The sequence below is a fragment of the Hermetia illucens genome, chromosome 1 (assembly GCF_905115235.1).
Source record: "Hermetia illucens chromosome 1, iHerIll2.2.curated.20191125, whole genome shotgun sequence".
Taxonomy (NCBI): Eukaryota; Metazoa; Arthropoda; class Insecta; order Diptera; family Stratiomyidae; genus Hermetia; species Hermetia illucens.
The window spans coordinates 153,556,608-153,573,865 of record NC_051849.1 but is presented as its reverse complement, the minus strand read 5'-3'; the positions used below and the strand labels follow the sequence as shown (position 1 = coordinate 153,573,865).

The 17,258-nt window shown below is 42.3% G+C and overlaps 1 protein-coding gene across 1 annotated transcript; it reads right to left on the bottom strand.

Moving 5' to 3' along the window:
• Positions 1-4,369: 4,369 nt before the first annotated feature.
• On the bottom strand, positions 4,370-14,114 carry LOC119661788. Its single transcript, XM_038071272.1, has 3 exons — positions 13,749-14,114; positions 13,553-13,656; positions 4,370-4,892 (listed from the first exon to the last, which is right to left on the bottom strand). Exons 1-3 carry the CDS (start codon positions 13,984-13,986, stop codon positions 4,419-4,421), a joined length of 816 nt encoding a protein of 271 aa, XP_037927200.1. The 5' UTR covers positions 13,987-14,114; the 3' UTR covers positions 4,370-4,418.
• Between the last annotated feature and the right edge of the window lie 3,144 nt (positions 14,115-17,258).

Genomic DNA, 17,258 nt, shown 5'->3' with positions numbered 1-17,258 from the left:
CATACCAAAGAGGCCTCACTCCAGGAAAATCAGCAGCACATCAGATTTTCTCTCTGTGGCAAGCCATGGAGAAACTGTTGGAATATGGATATCTGTTACACCATCGTTTCATCGACTTTAAAGCCGCCTATGATAGTATAGACAGGGTAAAAGGAATTCGGTATCCCGACAAAATTTACAAAATTTGACTAGGCTGACCCTGGCCAATGTGCGAGGCCAGATAAAAGCAGCAGGATTACTCTCGAAACCATTCAACATCAATAACGGTTTAAGACAAGGGGAGAAAGTGATTCGCGATGTCAATTTAAGAGGCACCGTTCTCTTCAAGTCCACCAAACTACTGGTCTACGCTGCCAATATTGGCATTATGAGAAGATCAACCCGAGATGTACAGTCAATTTTCATCCAGATCGAGCAGGCGGTGCGAGATCTCGAGCTGCACATTAATGCCACGTGGAATCCCACTGGTCAAACGAAAACAATAAAAATAGAAGACTACAACTTTGAGACCGTTTCTCCTATCTAAGGTCGAAAATCACAACCGATAACAGCTATGACGATGAAATCTGCGCACGGTTATCGACTGCTAAGAGAGCCTATTTCAGTTTACAGAAACTGTTCCGTCTCACCATAGGATTAGGCTTGTACTGTACAGGACTATGAGTTTGCTGGTCCTTGTTTATTCTTCGGAGACTTGAGTTCTTAGCAAGCAAAAAAAAAAAAAAACATGCGAACTCTAAGCCGCGTTCGAGAGAAGAATCCTCCGAGAAATTTTTGGCCCACTACGTGAAGGCGGACGACTCCGTAGTCTACATAACGACGAAATCTATGAGCGATATCATGACCGTCAGGTTGTGGATAAAATCCGGGTCAATAGGTTACGGTGGGCGGGTCACTTAATCCGTATGGATGAGGATGATCCCACCCGGAAAGTCTATAAGGGCAATATCTACCTTAGAAAAAGAAGATGGGGCCCACCTGCCTGAGTTGAAGCGATAGAGTAGGTCAGGACGCCACACTCTATTTAGGGATATCAAATTGTTGGACCTCGGGACAAAACCGAGGTATCCTTACTAAGGCAGGCCAAGACCGGATACCTGTTGTTGCGTCGTTGATGATGACGGTTAACTGGTTTTTGGAAAACATCGATTAAATTTCTTTTTCACTCGAATAAATCGAATATGGACACCTTCTGTTGTAATGAAAGTTTGATACGTTCATTTTTTAAATCGAAGAAATGTTCAACAGTCTCAACACAGACCAGTAGCTGGATATTCTTGTGCTTTTATCTCGCCTTCTACATCGCTCGGTGTCAGCCAAAAGGTCTCCATCCACGCCAGCCTGTCAGTTACACCTGAATAGTCTGCAGTTGACCGGGGGCCAATTTAGATTGTTCAGGCGGCCAGTGATCGATTGAAAATAGATAAGGCAAATTGGTACGTGTGTGCGCTAAAGTGCGCAATGTACGATAGTTTAATGCCCATCTTTATCATCGGAAAGCATTTTTGATGAATGTTCAAACACAAAAATATTTTGAATTTGCATCACGCCTATGATAGCTAGAGTTGAACAGTTGGCGTCGCCCGGCTTTCCGGTACGCAGATGGTGTTTTCAGTTCAACAGGTGGTCGGTAGAATATGGACGGTTCAGGTGTGCCTGACAGGCCTGCCGCATCGTGGATGGCATACGGCTGTAGTGAGCATTTCAAATTTCGTAAGGAGAGGTTTGCCGGGCTAAGGAGGAAGGGGGAAGCAAAATTGAGACTTAGGAACACTCGGGAAAAAGGCGTGAAACCTAAAACGTGAAACATGAAGTCAAATGCACGTGGAACTAGCCATGAACATTGTTGAGAATCTATTGTTTCTCTATCCTACACAGCAAAACGAAGCTGTGAGCTAAAATGTGCTTTTGTCATTACAAATGGCGTCTAACGTGGGGCCCAATATTCCTAAGACATTTCCTAATTTGCGGTTCCTTGAATCAACGGAAGATAGTCTATTCTGGCTCATAGCTTCGTTTTGTTGTGCTGAATCAATAGATTGGAGAATCAATAGATTCTCAATGATGTTCCGGCTAGGCTCCACGTGCACTTGATTTCATCTTTCAAGTTTTAGGTTTCACGCCTTTTTCCCCAAAAGCAAGTGTTCCTAAGTCTCAACTTTGCTTCCCTCCTCCTCCTTAGCCCCACAAAACTCTTCTTACATCAGGGACATCCTCCAATACCATGGCCTGTGGATGTCAAGGCAGAGCAGAAATCTCAGAGGCCGCGCCTCACAATACATCTGACACAGGGAAAACATTGATCGAGGCTGTACTCGGTCGTGGATCCTCCTTTTAAGGCTCCGCGCGAGCGGTTGAGCTATCTTTATGTAAAACAAAACCTTATTAAAATCGATTTACTGTCTGTCTGTTACATGCGTTTTTCTCGGAAACAGTTATAGCGATTGGCACCAAATTTGTTGGATAGGTGGGAACTGTGAGTGCTCGCGTATGTAGGGAGTTACATAATTCTATGTCGAATTTAAGGGAGGGGCGTCCCCATACATGCAAAATTGGGTTGTTCATTTAACATAGTCACATCAAAAGAAAGATCTCGATTAGTACTTTCTGAAGCCGGTCTTAATTTTGACATTTCTTGGAAAGGTGGGTAGTGCGGGGGGTCGAAAGTGGTCATTTTTTTCATGGAACCATTCTCAGAAATTGCCCAACCGAAAAATCTGAAAAAAATCAGGAGGCTCCAAAATACCCTCCATAGCGATACCTGTTCAAATAAAGTTAATAATAATATACATATTACTATAATTTTTAATAATTGACTGCGAAACCCCCTTTTGGTTCATCCTAGAATCACGAAAGCAATGTCAGCTATTGCATAGAGCGGATCTTACCAAGTTTGATGGAAATCATGCTATTATTAACAAATAGGTTAAAATTGTCGCTTCTGTACAAATTCAAGACTTGGAATGTCAGTATCAAATGAAAGTGGAAATTCTCACATAATATATGGTACTAATGGGAGAAATGTCCACTCAAATATTTTTATAAAAGAAATACACAAAACTTTTCATACTTTTCCAGCTCCTGGTTTCCCGACTTGTTTTGTATTTCATTTCCAGATTTAGCTCGTGTGTTGTTAATTTCGATAGGTGCCCGCGAATTTTTGTGAAATGATACATGAGGGATCGAAGTGCTCAAGGACCCGCCTACATTCCCAAGCCTGGCTAGCACAGAGGCGTGCAAGCATGTATCCACGGAGCACTTCGATGGAACTTCAATGTTTACGGGCGGATCTTCACGATCAATTTCGCAATTTCTTTTTAGGTTTTTGGGTTAGCTTTTCCCTCTTGGTCGCCTTCGGCAATTCCCTTTTGTCATTACACGGTGTTATGAAATTGGTATCAATATCGAGTTCTTTCATGGTTCAGAATATGGCCATATGGGGGGCCAATAGAAGGCTCGATTAGTACTTTTCGAAACTGATTTTATTTCTTTCTGATACTTGGTGAAATTTAGGGGAGTGAGGGCTCAAAATGCTTGCCTCGAAAAGTTAAAAATCTGAAAATAAATCACAATGCTACAACAGGCCAAGATACGTTCCATTCCGATATCTGTATAAATAAAGTTAACAATGATATATGCCCTTCAGCTTCCCCCACGACTTCCCGACATGCTCGCACTCCTCCTCCATCCACTTGTCAACCATCTTGGAAGAGTGGATTCTACTGCGTGGCGTAGCCCGCAATGCAATTGCTTCCCCTCTTTAATATGTGACCTCTTCGTTTCCACTTCCGCCTTCCGATCACAGGTCGTATGAGTGCTAGGCCTGTGTGCCGACCGAGTTCTTTGTTTGAGATAGTGTCAGACCAGCATATTCCGATCATAGTACGCACACAGGTGTTGGCGAAGGGTTAAAGCTTTTGGGTAACAGTGAAATTCACTTTCGGTGGGCTACTTCCATATAGCAACACAGAAAGAATACTAGCACAGAACAGTCTCGCCTTGGCCTTATTGTTGAAATAATTACATTTCCAGATTCTAGACTGGGCAACGAAACAGATCTAGCGTGGTTAAGGCGTCGGGCAACATCGAGTTCGGTGCCACCGTCGGCAGAAACGACGCTTCCTAGATATATCAATTGATCGACGCTTTTGATGCTCTGTTCTACCGTCGAAATTTTCGCATGGGCTTTGATTGCGGCTCTCTTTAGAGGCAAGCCGCTATCAAAATGTTAACAATAACAAAGTACGTCTGTTAACCTCCCAATCGCTTACAAAGCGAACCTAACACTCAAGGATCAGGATAGGAATAGTTTTACAACATTAATCATTTATTATTTTTAATATAAATGCATATAATAAATACTATTATATATAAGAAGCAAATTTATTAATTTGTGAGATATATATATGTACATGTCCTTACAATTTGTTCAAACCTGTCTGTTGTGTATCATTGGCCAGAAGAGAAATAGAGGGAGATGGGTTAAGGGTAGGTGTAGATGAAGGACTAAATCCTGATGAAGATGTTGAACCTGAATACTTCCTCATTTCCGCCTCAAATATTAAATTATTAATTTTGTGTATTAAAATGGATTTTGTCATTGAATCGAATTGATTTAGCTTTGCAGCAAGATAATCTGTATATTTCTTTGTTGCATCTTCTGGTTCCAAGGACTGCTGTAAAACTGTATAAGCCATTTCGACTAGCGGATCTCCCTGATTATCAATCTTGTGGGTCCTTTTTAATTTTTTCCTGGGTGGTTGAGGTTTTGCAAAAGTCCTTTCAATTTCCTCGAAACTAGAAGAACTTGCGCATGTCTTTTCTGCACTCTGTTCGTGTGCAATGCTGATTTCAGTATCGACGTCGGCAATTTGAGCTTTAGTGACACGTTCCTAAAATTAAAAAAATATAAATTGATTAAAAAGTAAGACATTTAAATAATGTTAGTGAATTTATTATTATTGACGTGCAGTGTGTGGCGAGGTTGGGTCCATATATAGGTTAGGTCCGTAATAGTATATAAAGCGCTCTTAGAAGCTTTTAACAGTCATAGCGAATATTTTAACTTCCATGGAAACGCAGGTGCAATTTTATCATATGCTACTGCCTGGAAAGCAGCTTCATCACTAAATACCAAATCAGATTTCAAAACCCTTTCCTCAAACCCGAAAAGATAGTACTTAATACATCCAGTGCCCATATGATATGATTATTTTTGCCAGTGCCGGCCCAAAAAGTATAGAAACAGTTTACAGACCGTTAAATTTTCAAAAATAAAATTCCTTATCGCTATGGGAACCGAACTTATTAAGTATTTTTGGGGGAGACGAGAGATTAAGAAGACAAGGTAGACCCTGCCTGAAATGGAACGATGGCGTAGGCCAGGACGCCAGACAGCTTTTAGGGATATTGAGTTGGTTGACCTGGATGCAAAACCGGAATGTCTGGAGTTTCTTATCAAGGCAGGCCTAGACCGGATGCTGGTTGTTACGCCATTGATGATGACAAAGATATTAAGAAATCCTCTGCAACAATGTATCTCTAGGGATAAAAGTGTAATATATTGACTGGAGTGCGACGAATGATGGAAAATACATTTGAAAATGTTTTCAGGCACCTGATGAAGCTTTATATACTTGCATATACTTAAAGCGAAGGAAGATATACAACAAGTCGGGAAACTGGAAGTTGGACGCTTCAGGTATGACAGGTTTTGTGAATTTCTTAAGTAAGAATATTTGAGTGGACAATTGTCCCATTTGTACGTCGCACGTAATGTTTATGCATATTCCAGACTTTTCACTTAAGTGTGATGCTAACATTCAAAGTTTTAGGACGCAGGAGATTCGTACGAAAGCGACAAATTAGACTTACTACAACCTTGTTAGCAATAGTGTGATTTTCACCAAACTTGGTAGAATCATGCTCGATATTATAGCCTATTGTACCACAAAACTTGATGATTCTAAGATTTTTACAGTCAATTTCTGAAAAATATAGTAATAATAAATATAGTAATATACCATCAACTCATTGAAGGAATTTTGAGCCCTACATACTATGTGCCTGGAATACTTTAGTTTTTTTCGGATCTTCCAATTGAGCAGTTTTTGAGAATAAGTCCTTGAAGTATTTCGAGCCTTCGCATTTCTCTCCTTTGAAACCAAAGCCAATTCTTCGAAAATACGAATCGGGACCTTTCATTTGGTACCCCACATGACTATATTTGGTGAAAGGTCATATCACCAAGGAATGCAATAGGGACCCCAAATGCCTATTCTGCAAAAAAAAAGAGAAGGCGGGCATATTGCGGGAAGTAGTAAATGCTCGGAATTCAGGGAAGCGTTGACAGCAACGAGAAACTCAGTATTCACTCAAGCAGACCACCCACGAGTCTGATATGGACGTTGGCATCACCATACCTACAGGAACTTTCTCAGGGGCGTATGGGTCACTGATTTGACTAGTGGGGCGTGGATATGGGTTTGCGGTAGGCAACCTATACAATGCACCATGAGTCGCTTTGTGTGGGCAAAGATATTCGGCGTGTTCGTGTACATAATTGCATTATCTGAGGTTGAAGACATGTGAAACAATTTTGTTCACGACGTAAGGGGACGAAGTCCGAAGGTGATTGCCGGTAATGTTAATACCTGGGCCCTCCTATGGAGAAGCATTCGACGCAGTTAAATACAGTTCTGGCCAAAGAAGGTAATGCACATAAGTACAATTCGGTAAGGAGCATCTGCTTCAATAGTAGAACTAACCTTTGCTAACCCTGGACGCGTATAATGTCCTGGTACGTTAGTGTGGACTATATCCACAGCGATCATCAGGTAATTATTTTCGAATTATGGAGACAGCCACATTGTAGGGAAACTGCGTACTCAAAGCTGAGAAGGATATCAGGCTACAAAGAGACTGGATGAGTAAGCCTTCTTAGAAATGGGTCAAGACCAACATACTACCGATTCAGAGGCCGATGATCTCCACAGATTACATGCCTTACTCTCTAGTTGAAAGTCATTCTGGAATTGTTTCCCCGGTAAGAGAAGGAAATTTTTCAGGCGGCAATTCCGGCAGCAACCACAGACGAGCTGTTGGAAATCTGCAGCAACATAGGCGATGACAAAGCTCCGGGTCTGTATGGAATACCAAATAGGGATCTCATTCTCGCCATGAAATCGAGACCAGATATGTCCACTGAGTTGTCCGATGGGTGTATGTCCTGGGGATATTCCCCAAAGCACGGAAGCAGCGGAGGTTGGTATTATTGTTTAAGGCTTGTTAACTCCCGGGTGAGTTATCTTTCTATATATCCATATGTCTTCTAGGCACTATGGAAAAATGTTGGAGCGGTTAATCAATAATAGATTACTCCCGGTCGTCGACAGCCAGGAGGCCTTTCAGATCGGCAGTATTGGTTCCGTAAAGCCAGGTCAACCATTAATGCCATCAAATTGGTCACTAGCTTGTCTGAAGCTACAATTCGCGGAAATGGTAGTATCAGAAATATTGCGTGGTAGTAACCCTGGACGTGAAAAGTGCGTTCACTTTGGCCAATTGGAGCCGCATACAGAAGTATCTGCCGACGATTAGGATTAATATTTATCTCCTTGCTACTGTGGATAGCTACTTGCGGACGGGCGCTGTGATATGACGCCGACGATGCTACAAAGGAGTACATGGTCTCCGCGGGTGTTCCACAAGGGCCTGTGGAACATCATGTACAACGATGTAATTACCCTTACGGTTCTGATGGAGTCCATGGTGCTGAGTTACGCACGCTAGTCATCAAGTGGAAGTAGGGATTGATGCCAAGCTCAATTTTAAGCAACATTTGACATATACTTCTGAAAAATCGCCTGCCGCCAGTACGGCTGCGGCAAAAATAGTGCCCGATGTAGAGGTCCGCGGTATACTTGCAGGCTGCTCATAATCAGGGTCATGAGCTCCATCTTGCTGTATGCTGTCCCAGTTTGGGCAACATCGTTGCATATTTTATGTACCGCTTATAAACTAAGTGTGGTCTACGGATGAACAGCCGTAAGGATGTGTTCTGCTTTCTGGATCATCCTAGATGATGTGTCGTTCATCATCTCGAGAATGATGCCGATTGACATCTAGGCAGACAGACAGGCAGGCAGATGTAACAACAAATCTATCTTTCCTTTATTGGAAGTGGAAAAGTTGAAAGGGAGAAATCTTTAGCCAAAAGGGGCAAACGGTTGGGCCATCTTACTCGATTGTCCCAAATGCGATGGGGTCAAAAAGGATTCAGTGCACGTATTCCTTCAATGCCAGAAGTTCGTGGAAGAAAGGAAGAACTTACAGGAAACTCCAGGTAAAACGCTATCACCGGAAAATTTTGGATTGGGTAGGATCAACTCCATGATCGCAACGATACAAACTAAACTGCTAAAAGTAGAAGAGGTTCGGAAGGTGCGGTTACGATCGCGGTCGATCGAAACTAAAATATAATAACTCCGTCCAGTGATGTAATATTCTAGGTAGGGGGGAGCCGGAGGTGGTTTTAGTGGGTAAAAATCTACACACTGACGTGTCCAGGCCAGCGACTTTCTTACACAAAACCTTAAATATACATATAATACATTTGTCCAGAAGCTTTGGACTCAGTGGTGAACAGATTGATGTTAGAAAGCAGTTAGCGTCTGATGAGTTGCCTCTGCCCTAGACGAAACCGCAAGTCTTAAGTTAGCGTATTTTACAAAGGAATAGTACATGCGGACTTCAACAGATGCGAAATTAGTCAGCTCGAGGCAGTCGACCAACGAGGTCATCTTTGATCGTAGTTATAAAATAAAGGGGAAAAAATGGAGTTAGGTAGCATTTGTGTCAATAAACTCCTTCCCATCCTCAAAATTTTTAAAACCTGCCTTGTTCATCCAGCAGATCATAGAGTTAAAAAAAAATAGCCGCCTGATGTAGAGTCCGAATCCAATTGTTGACGAAAACCGACAAATGGTGGGAATCAAAATTTAGAATAAGGAGGTCAACACTATGTAACCAAGTAGTTGCAACGCAATTGATCAAAATCAGATCAACGGCACCTACGATAACGTCTGATTATTAGCACTGATCGACAATACGATCGAAGAGCATGTGGAAATTATTATGAACGAAAAGGAAGAACTTCACTCAACGTCGGAAACCCAGGAAGAATAAGGTTTGTACAAAAATGGGAGTGCCCCACAGGCAGTAGAATGAACTTCAAACCAGCCCAAAAATGTGAAAATATAAAATACCAATATTAATGTGTGCAAAACCCTCTAGAAAAAAGATCTTAAAGCGCCCTTAGAGTAGATATGATTCTCATCTTCCCGGAGTCAATTAATAGTTACGCAAAAATATTTCCGCTCATTAGAGACAAGGGTTTAACGACATTATTCGAACCTCCTTCAGCTCTAAACTTCTTTGAACTAACCACAAAGCACACGTAAGTAAATTTACTTTCGGTTATACATTTTGTGACTAGGAATGACAAAGCGGGAAATCCAACTGATATTCAACCAACCGGACATTCAGCTAATTGTCGCGGATGCTCAGTTTATGCAAAGAAACTACAAAAGTAGTAAAACGAACGAACTTTCTCGTATAGTATCATATAATTTTCCCCGGATACAAGTTAGTGAATAAGATTAAGAATATGAGGAAATAGTTAAGGCTACTAATAAGTGAAATATATGGATAGCTTCTGTCTACAACAAATGGAAATCCTCGACTGAGCAACTTGGACCCGACTTAAACGTCGGGCTAAAGTACCTTATTTGCGATGGCAGCTTTAACTTTAGGCGATAGGGTAAATAATCAAAATTGGGTAACCCTGTTCAAATGGATCCGTAACCAGCAGCCACTAAATTGACGTGAGATGGTCTTACCCGATCCACCCACAGGACTCGCTAGTCAGTGGTTGAAGAAAGCAGACATTTTTCGCAGATATAATTATGTGAAGAATGCCACACATGTCGGACCTTGAGGATGAGCACTCAAAACAATAGGATCCTTCGTCCATACTAACTGGAATAAATTCAAGTCAAATTTGGTTCCAAAGTTAAACCAGAGAAACTTGACGCTATCCACAACCTTACAACCAGAAAAGTTGGCGAGGCAATCAATTTGGCTACTGATACCACCAGCACTGCTAACTCTAGGCTGATAAAAATCGATGAAATTCAGCTCGACAAATTGTCGCACGAAAGTAGAACATTCATAAAAGGCGCAGAAATCTTAAGTGAAACTTCAATAAACGTGGAAATAAAATCAAAGCATTAACCTTAAAAGTTAGTAGATGTTAAGCCAGGGCTAAATATGTTCCGTCGCTATAATAGACTGATGGAAAAAAATCCCGCAACTTCGTTTTTGCTAAGGCTAGGAATCCTGTCTTCAATGATGCATGAAAGGGGCAAGTAATCGCGGAACATTTCCAGTCTCAATTCAACAGTCCTCTGCCCCCCAACGAACCGGTTCTCTCGTCAATTGTTGACAACCAAAGCCTTGGTTTCTGAAAATGTTTCTCTACTTCGAACCCGCCCAACAGACCGTCTGACATAGCAAGCTTGCTGAGCTTATGTCAACTCAGGCAAATTATCAAAAGTTAGTTTCATCATTAAAAACCTATTCTAAACTTCAACGAAGTCTCCTTCTCCAGTCCTTATAACTGCATTAACAATGGCTACTTTGCTAGTTTCTGAAAGAAAAAATAGTTGTCACAAGGGGAAAAGCCAATTTCCACGAGCCACAAACTTGGGTAAGCTTTTCGAGAGAGCGTAGGGTTGATCCAATATTCCGATCTCAAAAGCATTATTCTTCGGCAACAGTTTGGATTCCGGCATAAACACGGAACGCAACACGCACTGCGCTATTTTCACTCGGTATTACTCACAAAGTCATAAATATCAATGTCCAACTTGCGGTAGTATGTGGACCAGATTTAGAAAAGGTCTCTGGTTCCGTAAGTAAAGGTGCTCATATATAAATTAATTGGACTAACAAGTCTGTGAACTAGAAAAGTTCAGGGAACAAATGCACCAGGTGCGGAAGTTGTACCAACAAGTCAGTAGGATGAAGCCTTATACACCTGAACTGATTTCCGCCAGAATGGGCATATTGGAGCGATGGGTTGAGTATTTTGATGAACTGCTCAACAACCAAAATATCGACGAGTTGGAGGTCCGCCAACTGAAGACGATGGATGAATGCTGCAACCACCAAGCATAGAAGAAACAGTCCATCCAATTCATCGGCTTAAAAACCATAAGTCGCCAGGAGCCGATGGAATTATAGCCGAATTGGTTAAATATGGATTGGATGGATGGATGGTCCCAATTACACCAAGTGGTTTATCTGACTGAACTGATGCTCAAAGTATAGGACAGCGAAGCTGTAGACTGGCAAAGAGGCGTTATCTGTCTCATTCACAAAAAGGGAATATCACGCAGTGCAGCAAGTATAGAGGTATCACGTTGCTGAGTACCATCTATAAGATATTCTCCTCTATCTTGCTAGGCCGGATAGCGCCATACGCCCAGAACACCAATGGCCCATACCAAAGAGGCTTCACTACAGCCAAATCAGCAATAGATTAGATTTTCTCTCTGCGGCAAGCGATAGAAAAACTGTTGGAATATGGACATCAGTTGCACCATCTTTTCATCGACTTTAAAACCGCCTATGATAGCATAGCCAGGGTAAAACTGTACACGGCCATGAGAGAATTCGGTATCCCGACGAAATTAATAAGACTGACTAGGCTGACCCTGACCAATGTGCGAGGCCAGATAAAAGCAGCAGGATCACTCTCAAGACCATTCGACATCAACGACGGTCTACTATAAAGCGATGCCCTATCATGCGTCCTCTCTAACCTGGCCCTCGAGAAAGTGATCCGTATCTGATGTAAATGCAAGAGGTACGATCCTCTTTAAGTCCACCCAACTACTGGCCTATGCTAATGATATCCACATCATGGGAAGAACAACCCGAGATATACAGTCTACCTTCATCCAGATCGAGCAGGCGGCGCGAGATCTCGGGCTGCACATCAATGAAGGCAAGACGAAGTACATGACGGTAACGTCAGCACCAAAACGAAAAGAACGAACAACATCGAATCGCACTGGTCAAATGAAAATGATGAATATTGAAGGTTACAACTTTGAGACCCTTGAAACCTTCTCCTATTTAGGGTCGAAAATCACAACCGATAACAGCTATGACGATGAAATCCGCGCACGGTTGTTGTCAACAGTGGCTCAGCTCGAAATGTCTCGCCATAGTGTCAAAGCTCTTATTGTACAAGACTATGATCTTGCCAGCCCTTATGTATTCCAGGGAGACTTGGGTTCTTAACAAAAAGAACTGCGAACTCTTCGCCGCGATCGAGAGAAGAATCCTCCGAAGAATTTTTGGCCCCTACATGAGAATGGTCGATTCCATAGCCTATATAAGGACAAAACCTGTGAGCGACGACCGTCTGGTTGTGGACAAAATCCGGCTCAATAGGTTACGGTGGGCAGGTCTCTTAATCCGTGTGGATGAGGATGATCCAGCCCGGAAACTTTATAACTCTATCTATGGTAGAAAAAGAAGACGAGGCAGACTTTGCCTGAGATGGAGCGATGGCGTAGGTCAGGACGCCAGACAGCTTTTAGGGATATCGAATTGTTGGACGTCGGCGCAAAACCGGGGTGTCTCGAGTTCCTTATTAAGGCAGGCCTAGACGGGATACCGGTTGTTGCGCCGTTGATGATGATGATGATAATCATGAATCCTCTATCGTGATGATTAGACTTGTTAGAAGCTTTTTCGGGGATTTCTTGCAGGTTAATCCGATAGTAGCGCACATTTTCATGGCTGACGCTCCGATTCTTGAGAGTAGTACAAATCTGATCCAATTCGCAGACAACACACATATCTTCTTTCTGAGCTTTTACATCAATTTTCTTGGCAAATACTACCATAGTACAGAGATATAAAAATCAATGAGGTCAAACTGCAAAACTTTGTTTTCTGGAAACAGTCTAGATTTAACTGCAAAAGAGCTAAACATCTGAAACGTAACGCTGGGGGTAGAACCGTGAGTAATTTACGATCAATAAAGCACTTATGGATTAAATTTCATAAATTGCTGAGGTTTATATCTCAGACATTGAGGTCACTATTAGGAAAACACACGGCTTAGTTAGGAGCATTTACTCTATTCTTTTCAAGAGTGTAGGCCTATATACCAGTAATAAGCTGACTCTTTGAAAAGCCCTTATGAAACAATCGAACGCAGAATCACCGTACCGACCTGTCCTACATGTGAGAGCAAAAAAGTGCAGTTCAAGTGTGTACCGGCTAGCATGGTTGGTACGGCCCTGCGAAATTGTGAGCACTAACATAAAACCCGCTCCAATCGAGAAACCAATCCAAAATTAAATCAGGTACGAAATGCTCATTGAAGAAAAACATTACAGATAAAAGATACCATATCATGGAATCCGAATATGCTTTGCGTTTATTTTATTAAAATAATGAATCGGTAAGTTACCTTTATCCGTTCTGATTTGGGTGTTTCCAACACATTGTCGTTGTTTAAAAGGAAATCAAAACTCTTGAATGCAAACCAGTCTGATTTGTATACTTTCGAAGCTCCTAAAATCACATAAAGTAAAATCTTAAATTCCATTCTCAGATCGTATTGTTTAACAAGCTGATAAATAACAATACACGATTGTTTTACCTACCTCCACCTGTTCCAATTGATTTGAAGCCCTTTGATTTTTCTCGCCTGAAAGATCCCAGAAGGCTTGATATTTTCTTTTTTGCATCCTCAGCGGTGATTCCGATCGAGTCTGCTATGGCTTTCCACGCATTGTTTTTCTTAGTTTTATTAAAATACCACTTATGGTCACGATCCCACAATAATTTATGGTCTTTATACTTCTGTATTAGGAAAATTAAAGATTCCTTGTCTAATTCCATTACTAAACACGAATATAGGAGATAAGCCCCCTTCGACAACTACACATCTATAAAAATTTACGTCGTAAAACTTTTCGGCGCAAAATTAGAAATATTCCTACACAGAAGTATGTTTTCGCTCAAGTCGAGCGTCGCTTATGTACTGAATGTAGGCACACAATTTTCGTTGGATAGAAACCTCGTCATTGCGAGACTTTATGCGGCGCAAATCCTGTGATGATTAGTAGAAAACTGGTCTGGAAGCGGGAGTGTGCGTTGAGTGTGGAATAAATTCGTGTGTGCGTTGTCACTTCCTCACTCGCAGAAATTCTAGCAATGCACGCGCTGTGTATGTATCATGTTGGGTTCAGTTTTTCAGGCAAATGTTTAATTATGTCAGTTTACCTGTGTTCAATACTCTGGATGCAAAGATAGATTCATCAGAATTGGCTCAAACATCGCGCAGCTTGAGAAATCTACCCACTTCTACTTTATACATAACTGTGCATTATTTTACGTGCTTGGGGTGTTGCGTTTGGTAATGGATTTCACAGAGTCGGCTCCGTTTGGTAAACCTTTATTATAAGCTCTTCCGACGAGAATTAGCATCCTACGTACACTTGCGCTCAAGAAAAGCCGGGGGTAATTTTGCTTGAATATACCTATGTACTTTTGAGGTGTTTGTCGGTGTTTGTGTTATCTACTGGGCCCTTTAATTTGTTTTGTGTTTGTTGGCGTTAAAGTGAAAAATTTGCATTAATTTGACCAGAATTAACAGAAACAGATCAATTGTTGAGATAAGTGTTGGAAGTTTTGACAGATACGCAAAAATTGACAGATTTACTTATAAAAGGGGATCAGTTATAACCTTATAGGAAGGACAAATGCTGCCTTATCCAATAGATTCAATGCAATGAATCATCATGTAAGAAAATTTGGGCGAATTATTCGAATACGAAGAGTTTGGACATTCAAAAAAGATGAATGAGCGTGTGGAGTTCAGTGCGAATATTTCCGTACAGTCTTTGTAAAACTTCTTCAGAAATTCCTGCGGTACTACAGGATACTCATCATGTAGAATCAAGCAATTCAGCTATAAAATGGCGGTTAAGGAAACATAGTTTGAATCCCCGACCAGCTTCGAAAAAATCGATTTTTAAAGCGAAAGTTAGCTTCGATCGAGTTAATTGGTGCAAGGGGGGAAAATGGTCAGCGGATGATTAAATCCGGCTGTTGGCAGCCAGAGCCTATTCCAGCTTGCAATAACTGTTCCGCTCGAAACGTCTTACCATAGGGTCAAAGCTCTTACTGTACAAGGTAACTATCTTGCCAGTCCTCATGTATTGTATTTCTCGGGGGATTGGGTTGTTGGCAAGAAAAATTGCGAACTCTTCGGCGCGTTCGAGAGAAGAATCCTCCGAAGAATTATGGCCCCCTAAAATATGTCGATCCTGTCGCCTATATGTCGACGAAATCTATGAGCGATAGATTGACCGTTGGGTTGTGGACAAAATCCGGCTCAAAAAGTTGCGGTGTATGGATGCGGATGATCCAGCCCGGAAAGTCTACAAGGGCAGAAAGTCTACTATAGAAAAAGAAGACGTGGCAGACCCTGCTTCAGATGGAGCGATGAAAAGACAACCAATCATCAGAAGGTGCTGGCGATGGCGCTTCAACCTTCTGAAGAAGTAAAAGGTATGGTGGGCATCACGTCCTTGCAATAAGTTCAGTCGGACGGATTGGAATAACTCCCGCTATCATTATTACAGCTGCCTCTGAGACGGGACGATGTACTTGCGCTAGACGCTTGCGGTACATTCCCTTACTCATCCTATACTTCAGAACCATAAAGGAGGACAGACTGAACCGTGCTCATCAGGAAGCGACGCTTGCTGGTTAAGGGACCTTCGATATTAAATATCAACCGGCAAATCGCCAATATTCTAGCCACAGTCGCCGTGTTGCGAATCTGTTCGAAGAAGCTCATCTTCGTGTCTATCATGATGCCGATGTATTTTATCAGCGGCTTTGACAAAACCATGGTTTTACCAACTTGAATAAGGTGGACTATGGGAACAATCTCCTTGGTCAGCCCAAAGACTTCGGTTTTCCCCTGAGCTAGGGAGAATCCATCTTCGGCATTCCATCTGCTTACTCAGCGCATCACCATTCCCAGTGTGCGCTGAGCTTGTTCAACCATGCGTGCGGTAACCAGTGCCGCAACAACATCCGCATATCCGACCAGATGTGATTCATCGGGCATCTCGAGTCGTAGAAGACTATAGACGTTCAAAAGTTCCGGATCTAGGATAGACCTCTGAGCCGCCCTCGATGTTACCTTCATTCTGCGGTATCCTTCCCGGGTGTCCTAGAGGAGACAGGGTCCTTTAAATAGTCCTGAAGTATGGAAAGGATTTTTCAGTACGTCAAGTATGTAGCGCCCCTTCACAGAATTGAAGGCGTTTGTTGTGTCTAGGGTCACAAGGAGCACAACTCGACGACAGTGGCGGCTTAGACCACCTCCTCAATGGCATCAATTGTGGATCGTCTCGCTCTAAAATCATACTGTGTTGGTGAGTATTTTCCGCAGCACGTTGGGTCCAAAATACGAGTTTCAACATTTCACTGGAAATACCGTCCAGTCCTGGTGCCATTTTTTCTCGTGGTTTCTTTTCCGAACTCCAATTCGGTGATATCACTCCTTTACAGTCGCCAGGACTCTCAGTCTCTACGGTGTCAATCCCTTTTTCACTTCCGGCCGTCTTCACCGTTAGGGAAGTGGGACTTTTTATTTTTCCAGTAGGTGATCGTCGTAACATAACGGGATTTATAGTGGAATCGCCATTTTAGCTGACAGAAGCGGTGAGCGTGGTGTATTGCAGCTCCTTCTTAAAATTTCGGCTATTACCTGCTGTGTTGTCGTATTTCTTGTTGTTGTCATTTTAATTTGGATTCCAGCTGCAAGCCGCTGTCCTCGCTAGAAACTGCAGTCGCCTTAAATGATCCCCGTGATTGTCTAGCAAAGAGGTCACGCGTGGGCTCACGCAATTCCTTCTGGGAGTTTGTGTTCAGAACCGGGATCAGGGGCTAGTCAGAAATCCATCCCAACTGAGCCTTCACTGCCAACTTAGCTTTAAACGTACTTGCAGCATTGTCAAGGTTATTATCGGGACGGAGGCAGTTGTAATAGTAACCTGAAAGCCATGCCATGCCAGGTCAGCGTTGTTGTCGCCGCTTACGTTAGTTCACCACCAGGTTGACTAGTGGCTATCCGGGGCTACTAACTGAGAGGT

Bases quoted from the DNA above. Each gene is read 5' to 3' on its own strand.
- LOC119661788 (XM_038071272.1), bottom strand. From the start codon at position 13,986: ATGGAATTAGACAAGGAATCTTTAATTTTCCTAATACAGAAGTATAAA. The intron at 13,657-13,748 runs GTAGGTAAAACA...ATGTGATTTTAG, and splicing joins ATCAATTGGAACAGGTGGAG to GAGCTTCGAAAGTATACAAA. The intron at 4,893-13,552 runs GTAACTTACCGA...TTTTAATTTTAG, and splicing joins CCAAATCAGAACGGATAAAG to GAACGTGTCACTAAAGCTCA.